The 22,484-nt window shown below is 37.3% G+C and overlaps 1 protein-coding gene across 2 annotated transcripts in view; it reads right to left on the bottom strand.

Annotated features, from left to right (window-relative positions):
* Positions 1 to 5,010: 5,010 nt before the first annotated feature.
* The window catches only part of atrnl1b (attractin-like 1b), a 69,679-nt gene continuing 52,205 nt past the window's right edge, over positions 5,011 to 22,484 (bottom strand). Inside the window, exons 27-29 of one of the 2 annotated variants that reach the window (XM_044177704.1) lie at positions 15,177 to 15,284; positions 8,157 to 8,271; positions 5,011 to 7,084 (exon numbers count right to left, since the gene is read on the bottom strand). In XM_044177704.1, the coding sequence (XP_044033639.1) occupies positions 6,960 to 7,084; positions 8,157 to 8,271; positions 15,177 to 15,284 (348 nt within the window). In that variant the 3' untranslated portion in view covers positions 5,011 to 6,959. Of the gene's footprint in view, positions 7,085 to 8,156; positions 8,272 to 15,176; positions 15,285 to 22,484 lie in introns of those variants that run through there. The other variant, XR_006375868.1, reaches the window with a different exon arrangement.

The following is a 22,484-nucleotide window of genomic DNA, read 5'->3' as shown; positions in this document are numbered from 1 at the left end:
GCGGAAAAGCAAGGAGAGGTCCAGCCTTTGTGATTGGATAACTGGATGAGTTGTAAGTGAATATCAAATTTCTCCTATTTAAAATAATTAAAATTATTTAAAAATAATTTGTATCAAAAAGCAATAATTACTAAATTACAGTAGGATCATCAAATTAGTTTTTTAAAAATGGCTGAAGTAGGCATTTTGATGCTTTCCCAGTACTGTATCATGCAATTAACCAGGCAGACACACCTGACAAAACCATTGCTTTGCAACAATACAGTACAGTGCATTGTACACATTACAGTACAATCTACCCCGGTGAGAATGAGGCCATAAATCATTTGTTACTATGCATTGTATCAGGGCAGATACCTGAAGGACTCTGTGATGCTTTATTAGAAGGCCACATTATTGCAAAAGTTTCAACTTTGCAGATTAATATTTGCCTCTAAAAACCTTGAACACATGTAGATCCTACAAGATGTGAATTTCACTAGTTATGATGAGGTGGTAGAGGCCTCACAGAAACTCGTTAGTTCATTTTTTACCCTCCCCATTATATGTAAAGCACAACTGACATTAATATCTCCTGAAATTAAGGCCTGGACAGTTTGATTTACAATGTGAACTGGCATTCAAATTCTTCCAGCAGTGGAAAAAAATCCAACAGGATTATGTTGGGTTGTTTGGCAGATTTGTCTTCTGACACACCCCCATGAATTATACTGCTGAAAGTGACAGATTAATCACCATCTCTTGGTAATGCTGGAGACGAACCAAGACAAACAGGAATAGAAATCTATACTCTTCCATCATAAGTGAATCAGGGAACTCGAGAGCCTTAATTTCTGTACTGACTCATGTTTTGCACTGAGGCAATCTGCCTATTCCCATTCTCTTAACTTTGTATAGTCAGTGCGACCTACCAAAAACAGACATGTATCATGTATGACAATCAAACTGTTCATGCAGATTTATTTATGTAGTGTCATCTTATGGTTGAATTAAGTGCATTGTGACAAGTTGCGCAAAAGACAAGGTCATGGTCTCCCCTACTTTATCCAATTTAGCTCAGGAACATTTTGTAATGTTATCAGGGCAACAACAAAGGAAACTGATTTATAGGTCATATTTATAAGAAGGAGGGAACACACATTGGCACTGATACACTGTGATTTGACTTTGTCACCAGAGAGAAAAATATAGATAATAGTGTTTTGGTTGAGCAGCTGTTTTTCTTATAATAGTCATGTAGAGGGATGAAGTTAAAAATCAGAGAGCAGAATTTAGATTTAGCGTTGAATGATGAGTTCAAGTAACTCAATCAGGAGCTGTTGGCTAGAAAGGCAAATACATTTTATTTTCGAATAATGAAACTATTCCAACCTAATTAAAGGAAACATTCTAAAATATTAACATTGAATATACAGTAAGAGTTATATCCTGAAAACATTGGTACAAAAGCCCCAGGTGTTATTGTGACAAAGACTATGTAACTATAGCCAAAGGTTTAAAAAAAAAGCAAACAAAGTCTAAAGTAGCATTTAGTATTTACATAATTTTTCCACAATTTATGCCTAGGTGTCAAATTCCATTCTTCAGAGAACATTGCACTCACAATCTCCCATTCCCCTTCCGGTCCTGCACTTGCAACATTGCTGTGGGCGTCATTGCATCCTATAACACAGACAGCTGACATCAGGCGTGACACACTCATACATATCTGCAGTATGATAAAAAATATCCAAATATATGTGGCAAACTGCCCAAAACATTGCCCACAGAAGCCAATTCAATGTGAACTAAGCAACAGATTACCAAATATGAAGGGACTTTGAACATTATTATTATTATTATTATCATTATCAGCAGGCTCAGCGGAATTAAAATAGAAATCAATGTTTGTGAAAGCCAGACAAAATGACCATCAGGGTTGGACCAGACTAGACATCAGTTTTCCAACAGTGACTCAGTTTTCCAACAGTGACTCAGGTTCAGCACAGCAGTCACTCCAAATATTCAGCATATCCCTCTCCACTACTTAGCAATGACCTCTGTCATTTTGAAAAATAACTGTCAGTCACACCTTGGAACAGCCACCAGCCCTCAGATTTTAGTGCCTTCCTGGATCTTTTTCAGACACAGGGCTAATTAGCTCGTCCTGGTGTTCACATGCAACTATTAGCAGTTTACTGTGTTATCATATTCACAAGAATTCTATATATGAATTTAAAAGCAAACAACGTAAAACCTGTGTCTACAATATACAACTGTAGATAACATATATGCATAGTGTGCTGCATTGGATATCTGTAAGGTGAACTGTCATCAGCTCTTCATCAGTGCTGTGAACAACAACTCAAAACTGCTGGGATGAACATTTTGTTTGAAACTAAGCGCTCACTGTGTGGAGAAACGTCAGCCGAATCACACTTTTTGTGGTTTACTGTCACACAATCTGAAATGGAACGACGGCATCTAAACCTGCAGTAATTGAAAAGGGCCAAAAATAGCTAAAGTTTGTCATGTGGGAACTTCTCAACATCTCAACTAGTCTTTGCTCACATTCATGAATCAATAATAAGTGTTCACAAATTCTCTTTTACACTTTCTCATCCCTCTGCTTTTTGAGTTTCAGGTTGTCTGCACTCCATCTTTTCCACAAAACTGGGTAACATTATGTATAATTTTCAAAACATATATTGCGCCTTTTCCAATAATCAAATTAATTATGGTTTGCCGGAAGAAGAATGGATGCACTAGTAATGCATGATACGTCTTCTGTTGCTGATGGTCATCAAATGGACAGAAGACAACAGAAAAAAACATACAGAAACACTGCACAAAAAATTATATTCGACAAACATATTAAGCATGTACAAACCTTAGAAAAAAGTATATTATATATGTACAGTATGTATATGTATTGTATATTGTAGTCTGTCTTCGTAACAGAATAGATGGCAGCCTATCCTCAGGCCTCATTATTAGAATTTAACAGTCCATATGGCATAGAGACAATACTGCTTAAAACCAATGTTGGTTTTAATATTTACTGACAGTTTGCTCTTATAGCCAGTGTCCCTCTATACTAAAAATATAAAGCTTCATTTCAGCCTGGCATGAAGCCACAGTCATATTCTGAAGATTTTATATCCATCTACATAAAATTATATAGTTATTCTAATTGTATTATTATTTTATTATTAATTTTAGTAATTATAGTTTGGGAGTAGTCTCTTCTACGCCTTCTTCTATGTAGCTAGCAATTTTGTTTGTACAATGTTTCATTTATTCAACATTCATTAGTCATTATGTGACTATATTGGCTGCTGCATGAATGGCAAAAATTACACAAATGGTCCTATTTTGAAGACATTTCATCATGTCTATTGTCAACATCACTAAAACAGCAGGGGAGGGTTCGTGGGAGTCATACAGGACTTTACATGTATGACTGGCAGCCACAAGCGCTGCAAAATGTGTGCAAGGCACAATGGAGCCTTAGGACCACCTGTCACCTCCCTTTAACATGTTAGAAGTGCACACAGGACATGTAGATTTTCTTTTAACAGAAAGACGTAGGGGACAAGTTCAGGTCAAAAAGCTGTTCTGTTCAAAGTGCATGCTTGGTACTTTGAGTTTAAAGCAACACGTTTTATTGACCCAGTCCCACTGAAATGACTGGTCTGAAAGAAACATTGTGTAAAATCTGAACTATAAATAGAAAATCTTCATAAAGGACGTACACTATATGTGTGCCCTTCATATATACATCAGCACTAAATGGGTTTATCAGGTTTCTTGACAATCAATGGCATTATGATTTACCTACACAGTGAACACTCCTTCAGGGTGCTATAGTGGCTTTTCTACAAGAGCGCCTGCAGCTAATAAGTATACTGTTAAGTATAAATGAGGATTATCCAGGGTAGCACTTTGGCAGGCTGCATCCATTTTCTTTACATCCTTGTTCAAATGCATACCACTGATGTTGAAGAGGGAGCACAAGCACTCTGAAAGGTGTCAGCACATTGAAGGACAAACCTCTTAAAATTAGGCTGATCTTTAAAAGAGGCTAATGCCACATAATAAGCCTGAGGTGCCACTTGCAGGTGAAATCAAAATAAATAAAAAAATTTTAGCTATCAGTGTTTGTTTTACATGTTGTCTGAAATTTCCTATATTTTAGTTTTACCTCTTGTCTATAGCTTAAACAGTTTTACAGGATAATTTGGTTTTAGAATGTATTTGTCTAATTAACCTACCTTTTCCATTTTGTCTCTTCGCATTGGTTTGCTTATTCAGAATGCATGCCTGCTGAATTTCTGCATTTGGCTTTTGACTCCTTCTGCTTGTTATCAGAACTGTTACAATACAGACTAGATGATAAACAGTTTAGAAAGAGGGTTCATTGATTGTCATTTTAGAGCAAATATATAAGCAAATATAAAATATAGAAGTATATAAAATAAAAATATTAAATCCAAACGTTAACGTGATCGTTTGTTTGCTTTGGAATCATTTGACTTTTCCCAAATGGAACTTGAGAAAATGCTTTAATCTTTTAATTCATTAGTGAGTGTATTTTAATTCAGTCTTTACTTGGAGTCAGTAAAAAAAGCTGTTTAGATGCATCCCTTTGAGCAAACATTTTATGAAAGTACAAGCCAAAACATTTCACCATATACATTATAGACAGTACTTTTTTGCGACTTTCACGATCAGCTGTTTACTGTATCCGTGTTCAACAAAACTTGCACAGGCACAAAATACACCAAGATTCAGGTCTGGATTGTGGTTCCTCTCTCAGACACTTTCAGAGGGAATAATTACTCTTAGCTGAGGCAATCAACCAGTGTTGAACAGTGGGCACCAGAATGCAATCACAAATGGTAGATTTAAGCTTCAGAGACAAAAGCACCACGCAGGCAGACGCAGGAGCAGGCAGTCAAGAAATATACTGTAGAATTCAATGCCTGTATTATAAGTACTGTATGCGAAAAGACTCCAGTGCACAAAAGATTTTCAGGTCTGTTTTTTTTATTTTCTGGCATGTTGTTCATCTTTAAAATACACTGAAGATTACTGATATGCAGTTTATCATCTTTTTTTTCACGGTACAGTGAGACCCTGATTCCTGTGTAATGACACTGTTATAGGATTACTCTACAAACACAAAATAAAAACACATTAGCTGGCATACTGCATCATAATGACCAATTTGCAACAAAAAGACAATGCCCATACAGTCCTTAAAGATGCAGAATTCAAAAGGAGTTGACATTAAAACTGATTTAAGTCAACAATAAAATCAAGTTAAATGCGCTATTACACAGGAATCTGTTAAATATCAAAACAAAATATCAACAGAAATGCTCTTTTCACAAGTGTAGCAAAAGACTTACAATTTATCATAGATAGTTGACAAGGCCTAAAATAAATGATAATCTCTTGCCATTCTGTCATAAAAACCTGACAAACACATGAAATCTCAAGAGATAAGAGTGACAAAGACTCACATTTGTTCCAACAAGACACTGTACAGCTCAGCGTGGAGTTGGGGCTAAAATTGATCGACAGCTTTTTAAATTCTGCAGATCAACATGCCCCCTCCTCCTAAGGAGTTCATGGAAAGCCAAGGCATTATAAAAAGGTAACGTAATTCCTTGTACTCAAAGATGGAAATAAAGTCATAGCTTCAGAGGACTCTTAAAAAAACTTACAAAACAAACTAGTTAACAGCCAAAGGAGCATGGACATTTTTCTCCTACATGGCATCCACCCACCCACCACACCAATCCAACGTCCAAGTTGCACAGCAAAATGATACAATAACAAACTACAGTAAAGAATCGACCAGAACTTCAGTTTTTCTCTGTGCTATGTAACAGTGAGCACACTGAAAAAAAAAAAAAAATTGGATTTTTGTAACAAATGAAATTTCCAGTTTGCTAAAAAAAATGCATCTAACTTTTTCTTAAGTTTTGGAGTTTTCCATGCTTTAGTTTGATGACTGATGATTTTTTTCGTGCCTCGTCCAGTCTGCAGTCTTCTCCCACATGCCGCTGGTAGTGATTGCAGTCTCATGTCTCTGCAGCATTTGTATATGTATTCCCCAGAAATTACAGACTTTAGCTTTAGCTGGGTGGATGATACATATGTACAGTAAATGCTAAAACAGATAATGCTAATTGGCAAAAGTGGCGTGACACAATACTCTAGATGTCAAAACACTATCATGTGGTCATGGGGTGTTAAAAAGAGTCCTGGCCTAGCGCATAGCTTTCCTCACAAAAAGGCAGAATGAAGTCAGGCTTGTCATAAAAACTAAATGCTTTAGCACCATAGAAAACCACTTGTTGGCAAGCAAAAAGAAGAGCAAAAACCCCATAGGCAGCATTTAATGGATATCTACCACCCATTTCTAAACCATCTGTTGTATTTCCAACATGGTGTGAGGGAAATCACTTAAACTTCGATATAACCCAATGTACAGACACCTTTGCTTTTCCCTCATGCTGAGCAAATGGACAATGAGGTGTCACAAAATATTGATGACTGAAGCTTCGATAGGTGCAGATCCTCTAAATGAATCTATCTCTGATGTCATTGATAGCCAATGATCAGGCAGGTTCCCTCTAAGCGCTGACACAAAGTTTTGCCATGGTGACTGCCCAAGCTGAAGGGAAGAGATTTGGGCCCAGTAGGTGAAGGAAAAATTGTTTCTGATCATCTGACCAGAGGTTGATTTATGCAGAGTAGAGCAAAAAGGGCAGGAAAGGTAAGCAGGGTTGTGCTCTTGGGACTTGGCAAGTTTCAGTGAAAACTTGAGTGGTAGCAGCCGAATTAAATCTTCTACATGTAGCCATGCCTTGTCTCTGGAAAGTCCTCCAACTGAGACCTGCGGCATGTTGGAACAATATGACCTCAGATGGTATAAGAAGGGACCCAATGGACTGACGGGTTGAGACTCAGACGCAGGTGCCTTGGTGTGCTGGAGGAAGGGCTTTTCGGTTCTTTAAAGCCTGGGACTTGTCCTTAAAATCTGTTGGCTTCTGCTGTGAAATGTCTATCAGCGCACTGGCAACGATGATTCCTAAAGAAGAAGGAAAGCAAGAAAAATGTGAGGGTGGTGAAAAACAGGCAATTTCCACAAATTGCTTTGTTCATTTAAAAAACAAACAAACAATAAAACAATAGATATTACAGGTATTATGTATAATATTTCAAACACCCAAATTTATGTAATACATTTTGAAGCTTCCAAGAGCACATTTTTATTATTGGAACCACATTTTCAACATCAGGAATAAGAGGACAAGATGGTTGTTTCGTTCAACTGTGATGCACATGTATGGTTTTGAGCTGATGTGGGCTGTATGTGATACATATTCACTGTGTTTTTGATGGTGTACAGGATGGCTGTTTTTGTTCTCTTTTGATCTTTTTAACCATGGAGTAAATTTAATTCTATGAGTTCTCATTGTGTCCTGCTCACTCTAATAATGCAAAAAATGTACACGGACAGACTGAACCATGCTTAACATGTGTCAGGTAAAATACATGGCATATACATACATACACAAACTAGACTGAGCAAAAGGTCTACAAAGTTGTTTCTTTGTAAAATCACTGGTCATGAGGGTGTGAGACGTTTGTAGAGTTGGAAGGTTATGCTAATTGCTGGTATGCAGAGAAATGTCAGACTGACCAACATAATTCTATTTACTGAAGTAATTAATTTAGGATTAATTTAGCATGTATTTACTGCGTTACAAACTGCAGTAAATGTGCTGTTTTTATTGTTTCACCACACTTCACCATATAGACATAAAGACAACATATATTAACTAAAAAGAAAGAAAATTACACGTATCAGCTTTAAAATGGATCATGAGAATCAGGGGTAACAACTTTACAACAGAAAACAAATTTTAATCATTCCAATATAATATATATAATGTTTTTCATAAAAATTACCTTTTATGCTAATTGTGCTTATGGATATTGAGGAGGTAATTTACCCAACACATAAGTAACAAATTCCGATGTGCAGTATGTGGCAAGTGTGTCTTAAAGACACATTTACCAGCCAGACTGCACAGTTGATACATTTTAAATCAAAATAAGAAACATTTGTGACAATTCTTATGGTTTGTGTGTGTTACCTGACTGTCCTGGTGGAGGTAAGCCTGAGGGCCCAGAGGGCAGACGCATGAGGACAGTCAACACAGCAGCTTTCCCTCCTGAACACGGCTCCATCGCAACGGGTTTAGGTGCACCCTGAGAAGAGAGATAAGACCACACAGTTTTAAAACCATTTCATTTCATTTATTTTATTTGGATTTAACAGTAAAAATATTGGCCTATGAAAAGCTGAATCCTGTATCCTGCACAGACATGCATGATAAAAGTGCTTAATTGACTTGATTGGTACAAGAACCCTAGATCTCTTGGTTGGCATTCATTTGCTTTACAAAACCAAGCTTGAATCAAAGTGATATGCTAGTCACACTTGGAAAGTATTGATAGTTGTTTTCTACAACGGTCACATATTATCTGCTGGAGTTGCTGCATTTAAGACACCCTCCTCCTGAGACAAATGGTTCGATTGGTCATACAACAAAAACACTTGTGTGTATGTGTCCCTGTCACACAGTCCATGTGTCGAGGCAACAACCTACCCTCTGAGTAAATGGCCAAAACTGCTTGTCTCAAGCGTGAAAAACATGTCATCCTGATAATGAATGCCAAGGGTTTCACAGCATGTTTTAGATGAGGGGATAGAAATTGGGGAATAATAACATGTCTGAATAGAACTGACTTTTTTTTCGCTGTGTCTGGCTGAATTTAAAATGGAGATGAGAGAGTCAGCAGAGGCAAAATGGTACAAAAACAGGGATGCACAAGCACATGCATTAAAACATGAAAGACTCAGGAGTGGGATGCACTAATATGAATTAACATGTTCCACTTTACCCTCTGCAAACAGCAAAAAACAAAACACTGAGATTTGACCCTAAAAACATTAATATAGTGAATATACACAGTATATTAAGTATAAATGATACAGTGAGCATCAAAAGTTACATGCAGATTTGTTGATGCTGTCAAGGGACAAAAAAATACTTAACATAAAACTGATATAAATTAATGTGAAGGTACCATTTCACCCACTCTTTGCAATGTGGAGTCCTTTAATCAAACGTAAGTGCAATCTTGTTTCCTATGAAGCATGTAGCGTAACACCCCATGCAACTTCCAATTAAGTTTGCCATTTCAAATATCAGAGTTCACAACTACAGTAAGTAAGCCAAATCCTTCCCAAATACACTTTATTCTAATAATACTTGCTGACACTGAAAAAGGATGGAACAGTATGAACGGAGCATCTTTTAGGGCACATTGTACTGCAAAGTATTTATTGCTAAGTTTGTCCAGATACAGGAGCTAATTGAAGGTAAAGCTAATGATTAGTTAGCTTATCAATGAACTAATTCTGTAGTCAAAGGAGTACCCAATTTGGGGAAGCCTTTTAGTGTACAAACATGGCAAACTTTAACAAATATGCTACTGAATGTTGATTCTGAGAGGTACTGGATTTGTCCTTCATCAAAAGAGAGCCCTCTTTGCAGAATTCAAATAATTTGCTGAGGTTATGAATGCTGACAACATTGGCCCAGGTTGTTTTCCATTAGCCTGTACTATTAATCAGCTGGAACTAACACAGAGGGACAGAAAGATGAGGAGAATGGAGAGCAGGACAAAGGTGGAATAATAATAAAAAAAAGAAATGGAAGGGCAGACCAGAGTACAAATAGAAAGTATGTGACAGACACAAACTAATTGTTAATCAGTTGATAAACTGTTCTAGGAAGCCTAACATTTATACAGTTTATACTCAGGCAATATAACTACCGTATACTCAGCTTTAAGACTAATTTATATGCAACCCTGGATCAACCTAGGTACATTCATTGTCCAGGGGGCCTCAAGTATCTTCAAGACTGCACATCAAGTCTAGTTGCCTCTAACCTACAATTAAACTATATGTAAGGCTCTGAATGGCTCAAAACCTTCATAGGCACCATGTGACACAAAGAGGCTAAAATCCAATTTCAAACATGAGAGTATTGTACTATACATAAGAGACATGTTTCTATATTGCAGGGAGGCTGGAGACTGACAAATTGTTTATGTGCATTGTTACTCAACCCAATTACGCCACATGATCAGAACACAATATTCGCCTGCATCTTTTCAGGTACATTCATGATCGAGAGCCACATATTAGATTAGATCTACCGCTGACATACAAGAGCAATTAAATTGAATTAAAGTGTTTCTGCTAATGAGTAGCTATATAAGCCACATTTATGCAAGAGAGCCAATTTAACTGATGCTGATTTTTGATTAAGGCCGATTCCACTGCAAGCTATACTTAGATGGACCACTGGGTGAAACATCTTTACAGCTGTTCCAAACAAATTAGTAACACTGAGACAAAATTCTGGTTTGTAAGACTTGTAACAGAAGCTACAACACTGTTGTATAGCATAAGTATAAATACTGTCTCAATATTTACATTAATCATTGCAAGGTTGTAATGAAATACTTAAAACACAACGTTATTAAATGGAAATGTTTGATTTAAATACATAGCAAGTGCTATTTTTAGCCATGCTAGCCGCATGCATGGCTCCAAGGAATGGCAATGTCGGTTTGTTGGACCACCACTTTGGTCCAGACTGAAATATCTCAACAACTTCTGAACGGTTCGAAATGAAATGTCATACAGACATTCATGGTCCCCAGAGGATGAATCCTACCAACTCTCTTGTTGGCTCTTTGCTCTTGTTCTACAGCATCATGTACCAGTCACCAGGCAAGCTATGGACTCTGTCTTGAACTTGTTACCCTGTACATACCCAGTGATTGGTGCAGTGAAGAGCATGAGTAAGGGCTCTACTTTGCACCAGTCGCTGGATAAACCAATGAACTCTATTTACATTAAAGGACCCTTTTCTTACACATCCTGTCTGCATTGCCACTTCAAACGTAACTGCTGAACCTTTGACTGTACATATTAAATATACAGTATTACCACCATCACCTCAGGTTCGGCTGTTCTGTTAACACTGCCTTACTGCATGTTAATCTGGACATATTTCTTAATTTACACATTATACATAAAGTTGATAGTATCACTACTATTAGTATCATTAGTAGAGGTATTATTATTAGTAACTTAGTGGCAAATAATTCCTTCTTGCAATGCTCTCTGTCAATTGAATTACCAAAGGATGACTATCCTTAGAGTGTGCAATTCCACATTACATTGTTTGTTGAACTATGTAAGTGATGTCACACCAATGCCGTGATTTTTGCCATTAAAGCATAAATAACACATTTTGGTTTGTGTGAAAGGCAGCAATAACAGCAAAGTCAAACCAACTTCTTTCTTTTTGCTCTCTCTCTCATTTTCTCTGTGAAATGCTTATATTAATCTGGGATAATGGAAGAATTCCTACATTGCAGAGGAAAATAAAAACATTAATAAATCATTTCATTCCATTTCAATCACGGGGTTGCCTTTTCTATCATTGCTTTTTAAAATTGCAGTATCCATTTTCATATCTTCCAAAGAAGGTTTACACAGCCTGCATTTTTTCCTATGCATTAATCAAGTGCAATGACTGTATTATACATTCATAACCATCCAAGTACATAAACATGTGCACACCCACAATGTATCTGCTTTCCTTTCCCCTGCTGACAGGTGTCATCCATCATACTAGCTGTCCGTTAGTGGTTCCATATGTTGAATGCCGGCCATAGTGAATAAAGATAGCTGTGACATCGAGGCCGAGGCCGAGGCCTGCAGTGTTTGGGCCCGACTGGCTCTCTGTCCAACAGCTGCTGACATCTTGGTCACTAAAAGCAATGTCCACCTCTTGGGGGTTGAAACGGACAAAAAAATGGAGGAAATGGGCACAAAGGCTGTTCCTCATTTTCTCTCAGACCAGCTGGAGGGTCTGCAAAGATTTAGTGACAGAGAGCTGCTACTAACTAATGCAGTGAGATCAGTGCTGACAGTACAGTCACAGAATAAGGTCCTAAATGTTTTCATGTGTTGGAATGGGTGTGAGGAGTTATTTTGGCTTCTGTGTCTTGTTTCCTGTAAAAGCTGCATCAGCTATTAGTGTGGTTATGATATGCAAAAATGTACTCTTTGTCCCTGAAATAGAATATTTTAAGCAAACCTCAGACTTCCAAACTGACCTATACAGCATGCAGTCAGTGAATGAGTGGGTCTGATTTAAAAGTACAGAGTTGGTTAAACAAATAGGAAACCAGTGATGCTAGGCGTGGTATCAGTGTCCTCTTTGACATCAACAAATATTTCCAATAGCTAAGTGGTGCCAGATGCTGACCAATTAACCTTTATAAAAGAAAATTAGGCTTCTTTCATATGGTTCACCTTCAGCTGGTGCCAAGCCATGCGATGGAGCAGTATGTGGTCCAACACATGCATTTGCACATTTGAAACCATATAGATTAGATTTATCTCAAAGATAGAGTCCAAAATATGCTGACATATTTAAAAAGCTGGCTACTTGAGTATGATAATGTGCTTCCATATATACAAATATATCAGTTATAGACATAGCTCCTTAATGCAAATCATTTTAACCCCTGGAAGCTTCAAATAAAATTAAATTCTTAATATATTATAGTAAGAAACACCTAGGAACTTGCATGTTGGACAAGAGCTCTGAAAAATAATTTTCAACATAGAAATGTGTATTATGCATTATTAGCATAGTTATTCTTCTTTTGTTTCCCTCTAAGGTACGATTTATGACCTTTCAGGAACTATATAAGATGTTCATGTTGGATTTGGCTACTGCACATCTGGAGTTACCATTTCATCAGACACTCACATATTGTTGAATGTTACTTGAGACTACTGATGTACTACCGGAAAATCTGGAATGGAAATGATTAACAAAACAGCACTTAATTAACTTCATTATTATCCTTGTCATTTATACTTTTTCTTAAAGTCATAATAAGTAGGATTTGTCGGTTGCTGTTTGTAAACACACAATTCAAAGTTGGCCACTCCTCCCCAGCACAGAGTGAGAGCTAGAGAATGACTGAATAGAGGGGACGGCGTTAACAAAGCAGTGAATCAGAGAAATAAAACGTTGTTTTCTGATTGTTTCATGGTGGTTACGTACTAAAGCACAAATATAAATCGCCCACACCTCCGCACCCTGCAGGAAGAAGCCAGCTTTATCCTGCCCGCTGCTCTCTGCTCTGCGTGTGTGTGTAGCTCAGACCAGACCCATCTCCACACTTTGTTTTAGCGCTGTGCATTTAAGCAATGTATTTTTGCTTTGGACAAGAAAGTCGCTTGTTTGTACCCTTGCATGCTTAATTTACCGTGTACCATATGTTTTGGTAGGTGCCCCTGAAAAATTCAGCGTTCAAGTTTGTAACCCAAATTTGTGTGAAATTAATTTAGGCCACGCATGTAAGCATGTGGGTTATTTCCAAAACAAAAACGTTCTCAGGTGTTTTCTGAAACAATACTTTTATAGTAACTTCCTTAAAAGCCATATGGACATCTAAGTGAAATTGAAAGTCAAGCATTCAGAGGTTCATTCTGCATCTTGAAAGGGTTGAGAAACAGAAGACTGAAGATGTGTTCTTTTTCCAGTTATCATTTCCAAAACAGCTTGGGACATTGTTTACAGCAATACTCTCCGGTGGCTGCAAAGTCTCTACCTTGATGTGCTCTATAACAAAAACACTGTCTTTGGTTTTTGTGCAGGAAGGCTGGAATAAATTATTAGATAAAAGAGGTACGCAAATGTCTCACTGACAAGTATGCAATTAACATTTTACTTAAATCAAGGTAAAGCAGTGGTTTCCAACACTATTCAGATTCAGATTGTACTTCACTGCTTTAAGAGTGCAACAATAAAGTGCACTCAGAGAGCTAAGAAGCATTGTTTTTCTCCTCTTTTGTTCTTTACATTGCCCTTCACAATACCATAATGCACGGTGAGTACCACTCAGTGCTACACTAATAGCTAATGTAGTGCCTCTTTGCTGGTTGCCACAGTGATTTTATTTCTCTCAGTGGCAGGTGACACTGAGATGGCCCTGGCTGAGGAAACACGGTTGGTCCTCCGATGTCAATTTGAGGATGTAGCTCCCCATATTGCTTTAAGCTACGCTTTTATCCCATGTGGCATCGAGTCTAGACTGTGCTTAGTGTCAGAGCTTTTCTCTTCTTTCTATTTATATTGGAGGTATTCACATCATAGGAATAAAGAGGTGAAGTAGCAACTGGTCAGTACAGATAATTTCAGATGTGCGAACGCATGTGAGCATGCAGGTTATAATTCCAAATTAATCAAAATTCAACAAGCAGCATGTTCCCGGTAAACAACCCGAGAGGACAAATTAGGCTAAATAAAAACATGTAGTAAAATACACACTGTATTACTGTGCACTCACAAAAAACAATAATAAAATGTTCCAAAAACCATCCTGACGTAATTTTAATTTCACAACAATCCCTTTCCAAAGTAGGGACCGCCTTTTCTTTGTAAGAGGATTAAAACAGCCATGAAAAAAAAACTTTTTAAAAAACTTTAGAAAAATCTATATAAATCTTGGCATCATGACATCACTTCGCATAAAAGACGTTGTTTTTCTTTTAAACATCGATTGAAAAATGTCAGCAAGTCTGTAGCCGTGATTGCGGAAGACATTTCATATAAACAAGAGGGACATGGCAAGAAAGGACCATCACTGGCAGATTTCTTATTGATGTGGGGAGTGGATAAAAGACTGACATATTGCAAGCAGAATGCATGAGCTGGTTGAGTACAGCACAATAAGGTCTAATTATGTAGCACTACAAAACTATGTGATGATGTATGTCAGTAGAAGCACTTACACATCTAAGTTTGCTTGTAACTGTGTAAGTTAAATGTTTTGGTGCTTGTCAGGACTCCAGTTTGTTTAAAACATTTGATGGTAGAAACTGCGAAGAGGACAGTACAATAATGTCACGTAATGAATGCAACTGTAGTTTATTGCATACATTGTATTGGCATTAAGTTTGATAATAATTTGTTTGTGTGTGTAAGCAAGCGAGCAGGACTCACATCAACCACAGGCTGCAACAGTTCTGTTTGTTCTCCCCTGGCATCCAGTGCAACAGCAACTGAGGCAAACGGACGACTGGCCATCTGCTGACGCTCTCTCATCAGTTGCTGTAATATCAAACACAGATGACTGATGAGCAAAGCATAGAACATAGTCCAATCAAACAGTAGATAAATATAGAAAGGAGTGAGAAATATGCTCTACTGAATTAATAATAATATATTAATGCATACATAGTATACATTATTTACACGTAATATACAACATAAATATATAAACCCTCAGAACACATTGCATTTTTAACGGTGTTGAAAAGACAAAAAACACATTTTGAATTTCAGCCCTTAATAACGAAGAACTTAAATCATCTAAAGCTATTCCAAAGGCACAAATGTAATCCAACTCTTTAAAATAAACTCATTATTGCTAGAAATATGTAGATTTTCTCAACACACTGGAAAAATAGTTGTAATCTAACAAAAACGACTGAGGTTACAGTGTACTATGTGTTCTGTGTGTCAAAAGTAATCGCCATTGTGCGAATCACAAGCAATTATGCAGTCATCGATTCAACAGTAATCAGTATTCTAATGATGATACTTTATTTAAATGATGTATCTGGCTAAAATCTTTGGAAAATGTATTATACAATAACAAACTAGTAGTGGGATATTGGAGAAAGAATAACATTAAAAATGAAAACAAGGAATAAAGTAATAAATTATATACTATTACATTATGAAGCTAAAAATCAATAGCAGATATCAATGAGGAACCACTGAAAGACAGTTCATAAACAGCCATGCCCTATGCACACAGGGAATTATTTTGTGCCCCACATTACTCACTGAGCCCCAACTTAATTTGAGGTTTTCCAGTTGTGTGATCTTTCATTTTGTATCAAATATAATTGAATGGAAAATAAAACTGTTTTTAATATTTTTTGCAATTTAAAATATTTTGTCCATTCCATTCACAAGGTACCAAAATATTGCAAACATTTTTTAATATGATGCAAACTACAATAATACGACAGCACTATAAGCCATCACCGCTACAAATACTAGGAATAGGAATAGAACCTAGACAAATACATTTTATATTAGCATTCAAAGCTGAAAGCTATCAATTCATTAATCTATATTCATTAATTTGATCACAGCAGCCAGCAACATGATGTTTAATGTAATTTATTTCCCACATACAGTATACCACCACAGAGAAACATACAAACAATTCCTTCTGCACAGAAGTGTTGTGATTAAGGTTACTGCCAAACAGTGACACCATTTCTGTTGCTTCGACAGAACAGAAAATAGCTTCTCTTGTTCCCCACTAATCAATATTGTAAAACAACTAGCGCCACACTTTCATCAGCAACGCAGTGTCTGATCAATATCGAAACAGGCCACCATTTTAGTGCCAAGGACATCACTGATTGGTATTGGATTTGTGATGAGCTTAAGTGTGCTGTGTTAAGATCTAATTGTACTTCAGATCACTAAGAACATCAAGCGGTTGTGATGATCGGCCTCATAACCTGCCCTTCCTTTGCACTTCTCTGAAGTTCAGTAAATATGGCTCTACCTGTGCATAGACATACAACAACAACTGCATACAAAAGTAATACTAATACACTTCATATAGTACACATGTAAAAACTCTAAAAATGAATTTGCAGTAAGAATGATATTCACTATTTAAAGAGTTTGGCGGGTGGTGTGGTTTTTTTTAGCCTTTCCAAATCCAAAAACAAAAGAGCAAAAGTGTAAGGAATAAATTAAACAGTGTATAACTGCTCAAATGTAAGCTACAAACGTTAGCATGTCTGGCTAACTAGCTTACTACCTAACGTTACAGTAATAACCCAGCATTACTTCGAAGGCCAAGGAGCATTTTATTAGCTAACCACATTTTGTGGGGTTGCAGGTTACTATAAAAAAAGCCCTGCTCATGATAGCAGATCAACCGTGTAGTAATTCCCCACTGTGTGGAAGCCTGTCCTGGATGCCTCTCTATGTGTAGGCTAAGATTAGTTAAATCTAATCTCTGTATTGCTTGTCCAAGAATGTAAGCAAAGCAGGCAAACATGGTTATGTTAGAATTAAATAATTTTGTACATTTTTCCTCTCCATACTAGTAATACGAGGACTAGCTCAACACTGCAATACAAACAATACAATGTTGACATTCAGAACAACAGTAACTAAGGGGGCGGGGCTAAGAAATGGTCAATTGCCCAGAAGACAGAAGCTAAGCTTAACTAAAAATAAAATTAAATGCTACAGTAGTAGGAAGTAAAGTTCACTTGGTCAAATAAGGTATAAAATTAAAAAATAAAAATAAATCGAAGTATTCATTTTACGGCCTAATGATACAACTCTTCAGCTCATCCTAGAAAATAAGAAGAAAATCTATAATTTTCCAAGCACTCTGAAGTTCAAGTAAACACTTTCCAATTATCTCACATTATGCCTTTAATAAAATTGTGTGCCTGTTTGGGTCAACTGTATTGAGTTGAGTTCTCTGGTGGTCTCATTCCTGAATAGGAATTTGTCCTTTGTGTAGTAATGAACCCTGAGATTGTTGTGTCCGGACTGCCACCCCCACTCGCTTTGAATATCATTAAGTATTCATTTGTCTGGCTATTAATTGGCAAAATTCAGATGAGGTCTGGAGAGGTTGATAGCATTGTACAACGAACAAGTGAAAAAAACAAATTATGTAGGAGACGCTTTGAATCAGCGTCTTGGGGTATCAAGAACTCCCATCTTTATGAAAGGTTTACAAAAAAATGTCAAAGCTCTGTATTCATTTTTTGACATTGTTATAGTTCTGTTGAGTGTGTAAACAGGAAAACATTACAAGTGATGGTAGTCTTAAATTAATATGTCAAAAACCTTTTGGGAGCTAACGGTGACTCATACTTGCACAGGCAGTTCTTCAACCACAGCCTCAATCATCTGTGGCTTTTTATAGGGATTCAATTAAAAAAAAAAGACATCACACAGGCTTACAAAACAATGGATCAAAACATCATGTTCTCAAACATAGCTGATAATCAATACACTTTTAAAATAAATGCACTCTAACCTGTCTGAAACACCTGAAATGGCAAACAACATTGTAATGAAATGCATTTAATTTTTTTTTTTAATAGTTAGAGATGACATTCACTTTGGACAATTCTTTATAGATTGTGTTTAACTGAATTTGCAGATTCATCAGTGATAATTAACATTACGACACAATGTTATAGCTGTAATGACGTGATCGAATGTTAAAAAATTTAAAAGTGTTTATTGTAGATCATGAGACACACATAGTGGCAAAATGGAAGCATGTGTCCTTCAGAGGGGTTCTTTAGCTCAGCTGGGCCATGTGCATACCATACTGTATATCTGCCTGGGTTGCACAACATATTTGTCAAATGCTCCTCTTTCTCCTCTCTAATGTGTCTATCAAATAAAAGCAACCAACACGCATAAAGGTTAAAAATGAGAAATATGGTTAGTGTGTTTTATATGTTGTATGTATCATAAATACTGTGTCAATGCAGTCCATGTTGAAGCACTCAACCATTCCTTTACAGACTAGCCTTCACTGTTGTACAGACTCACTGATGGGGAGTGAATGAGAGGAAAGTTCAGGTCAGTTCTATGTACAAATTGCTTTGCTGAATCACTCTGAAAACATTCCCTAGGGGAGGTTAGGCTGAGAAAAAAAACAACAGCCATGTGAAATTGAGATTGATCACCTGATTGATTTTTCTTCTTGTAGCTCTGATTTTTAAACTTTAAATCTAAGGGCCCATGTTAGATTGTTGTACATCTCTACTATTAAACATCAAATCAGCAACCTCCAAACCTACAGATTTGAGCTGCTGGGTCACCACAGGTCAAAATGAGAAATTTTGCCCTTTTTGAAAAGATAAAAGCAGGATGGAGGGCCCGACGGGGTTGTTGCAAAACAAGAAAACAGCTCACGGCTTATTATGGTTGCCAACACAAATGCTTCAAATCCAACAACATTCATCCTAAATGTCAGATAGCAGTAATGTTATTTATCATGTGGCAGAATTCATTTAAAGCAACAAAGCATAAGAAGTTAGCAGAAGGGAATGCTAGTGCTTTGCTCTGTGTCCAGCGCAGGCATCAAAAATGTGCTGGGAATACAATCTTCAAAGGGCCGGTACAATACCAGAGAGGTTCTACAAATAAATACTAAGTTAAGGACAAATTAACGCTGTAAAACCAAGTAACGTTTATGCAATGACAGACTGATTTTGTCAAGAACACAAGCTGGAGCCATTCACGGTTGTGATAAGGGTGGGCATGCTGTGCGCATTGCTAAGCAACTTGATTAATTTGGCAAGTGAGTGCGTGAATTATCTGTCTAGTGATTACAGCATTTTGTTCCCTTCATTGGATTCTATAAAAGTGCAAGTGTCATCCCGCCTCTGAGCATATTCTACACCTACGCAGGTCACTTTCAAAGATCACTGGCTGTACCCACGGGCGCTGTCCTGCAGAATCAAAACATTGAAATAAAAACACAAATGAAAAATAGAATCATCTAGTATTCAGTTTAACAAGTAAGCAAAAGTGAAAAATGACAAATTGTGTTTTCTGATAGCAGTTTTCATTTTTGGACTACTCAATTGCATGTTGATGTGTGCTTTCACAAACTACACACACACACACACACACACACACACACACACACAGTGATAAATGGACGGAAAACCGATTACTAAATGAAGACATCCAGTCTAGTAGACTGCCACCGCATACCACACTGATATAATGTTGGTGTGGTTGAGTGGTTTTGTGTAGGCTGAAGTACCAAGAGCTCATTAGAAAATATAAATAATATGTATTATTGTGGTTGTGTAAAGTAATAAGGGTTAAGTCTAACATAAAATATTCATTAAATGTTACCTATCCTACCTACCTACCCATATTTCTATCACCGTTTTCTCATTAGTGGGACAGCTTCTAAGCTTCCAAGGGTAAGCTATAACCTAAGTTGAACTCCTAATCATAGCTACGCTCCATCATCTGTAACTTTAGAGGAAATTATTAGAGTGCAAACTTTTAGCTGAACAAGGAACAATCAAGGTGACCAGGGGCTTAAGAGTAGGGTAATCTTATTATAGCAATCGATGACTGCTGATTGAGCTCTTCAAGGGAAGAGCAGAACGTGGGACTGTGCAGAGTCTGCAGAGGGACATGTGAGAATTATGTGGTTAGTAATGTGTTCCTTTCAGTTTTGTCAATGCAAGCATAATAGCTAATTACACAACCAAGCAAATCAAAATGGGTTTGTTTATGATCACTTTTAAGTAACTGGTACTTGTGTTTTCAGCAAAGGCTCATGCTGCCAGCATATAAAAATGGTTTATTTTACAGAAAATAAGACTAAGGTGGGATTCAGACGACTGACAGGGTTGTCTGGCAAAAAAGTGAACCTGACTCAGCTTCTGTCGGGCAGCAATGTGACTTCATTCGCCAATCAAATATGTGCAAGCAGACATTCCTGGTAGATTACTTTATAACTCAAAGGGTGTATTTCTGTATTAAAGATAAAGAAAAAATGATTGTCGCCGTGATAACTTTCCAGAGTTGGATAATCCTGTCATGGAGAATTATAAACAGCTGTGCAGTGGTTTGGTGTCTGATGGGCCTTCAAACTCATGGATCTTTTACTCAAACTGGCCATCCTGGATCGTATTTCATGTCTCACCGGCACCTGAAGCAACACACCCCCACCAATGCAGCCCCCTGCATTGTTTTAATGCAGGGCTGTTTTTGGACCGAAATTCCAAAAAGACTCTACAGCCATGCCAGTGGCTCTGTGAGTCTGTACTCAGGCACAGCAGTTTTAATAATGAAAATGTTAACATGCTGATGTTAATCTGGTCAAATGTTTACCATGTTAACCACCTTAGTTTATGTTATGTTATGTCGTGCTATTCATTAGAATACATCAGGAAAACAGACATTTTTGACCTGTTGGTGGCGCTAGAGAAAAAGTCAGGGGATCATCAAAGTCAGTAGCATTCATCCTCTGGGCACCATAAAGGTCTGTACCAAATTCCACGGCAATCCATCCAATAGTTATTATGCGATATTTTATTCTAGACCAAAGTGGTGGACTGACCGACCGACATTGCCATCCCTAGAGCCATGCTGCTAACAATGCTAAATAAATTACAGAACCCATGCGTACATATAGAATAGGAACTAAACTACATCAGTGACACACCATTATAGACAACACAACATAGCCCTTCCTCTTAGCCTTTACATTGATCACTTGTCCTCAACAGGCAGGTTAAAGCCATCAGTTTCAAACTGGCCACGGCCATTACCAATGTCATGGCCAGGACAACTTCTATGGGCTAATGATAGCTTTCAATAAACAGTTACTAATTTGTTACTGGTGGATTTAGTAAATGGTATGCTTAAACATGCTGAAAAAAGGGTCCTTTTTATGGTCACCACTACTCAGTAATAGTTTTGAGTGCTTTTAGAGTGTCAATAAAACATCACCGCTCTACACGATGGTCAGTACATATGTTTCGAGTGTGTATGATCTGCGTCTCTGCGTGTGTTTGTATGAGTATGTGAGAGAGAGCAACAGAGAGAGGAGCTGCATTAGATACATCCACATGTTTGTGTGTAAAACATCTCCATGTTGCAGTCTCGTGAAATGTCAGCGCCCCCTCCCATCTGTTCCCCCCACAGGTAGCTTCAAAGAGGTCAGCCCTCGTCGTCCTCTGTGACATTTACAGCTGTTGTCTTTTCATCCCCTTGTCCCCCCACTCAGGATCCAAGTCTCGTCACCTATCCTCAACTAAAATTATTCAAATACAACAGCTGCATATTTGGTACCAAGTCCTTTCAACTCCTGACAAAAAAGAAAGCCTTTATCCAATTAGTGCATTAGTGTGGTAAAAGATCAGCTTTGTAAGATTAAGTCAAAACCAGAAATTACACATTTACCACCTTATGGCTTTAAGTTTCTGAGAGGCTGTTAGTGGTTATTATTTTATCCTCCATCCATAGCTAATTACTTAAAGACAATGCATACTTGGTTATGTACAAATACACTTCAAATGTTTCTAGTAAAAACTCTAAATTGCTTAGAAAAACTGGTTAATATAAACACATTGCTTTTTAGAACTAGCACAACCCAGACGTACTAACACAGATTTCACACCAGAAAGCCAATAAAAAAAAAAACATTCAAAAGTTCATTCAGTACCAGACATCCATATGCCACTTGGCTGGATCAGTGTCTCA

The sequence above is a fragment of the Siniperca chuatsi genome, linkage group LG20 (genome assembly GCF_020085105.1).
Source record: "Siniperca chuatsi isolate FFG_IHB_CAS linkage group LG20, ASM2008510v1, whole genome shotgun sequence".
Classification (NCBI taxonomy): domain Eukaryota; kingdom Metazoa; phylum Chordata; class Actinopteri; order Centrarchiformes; family Sinipercidae; genus Siniperca; species Siniperca chuatsi.
This window is presented reverse-complemented; position numbering and strand designations above follow the sequence as displayed.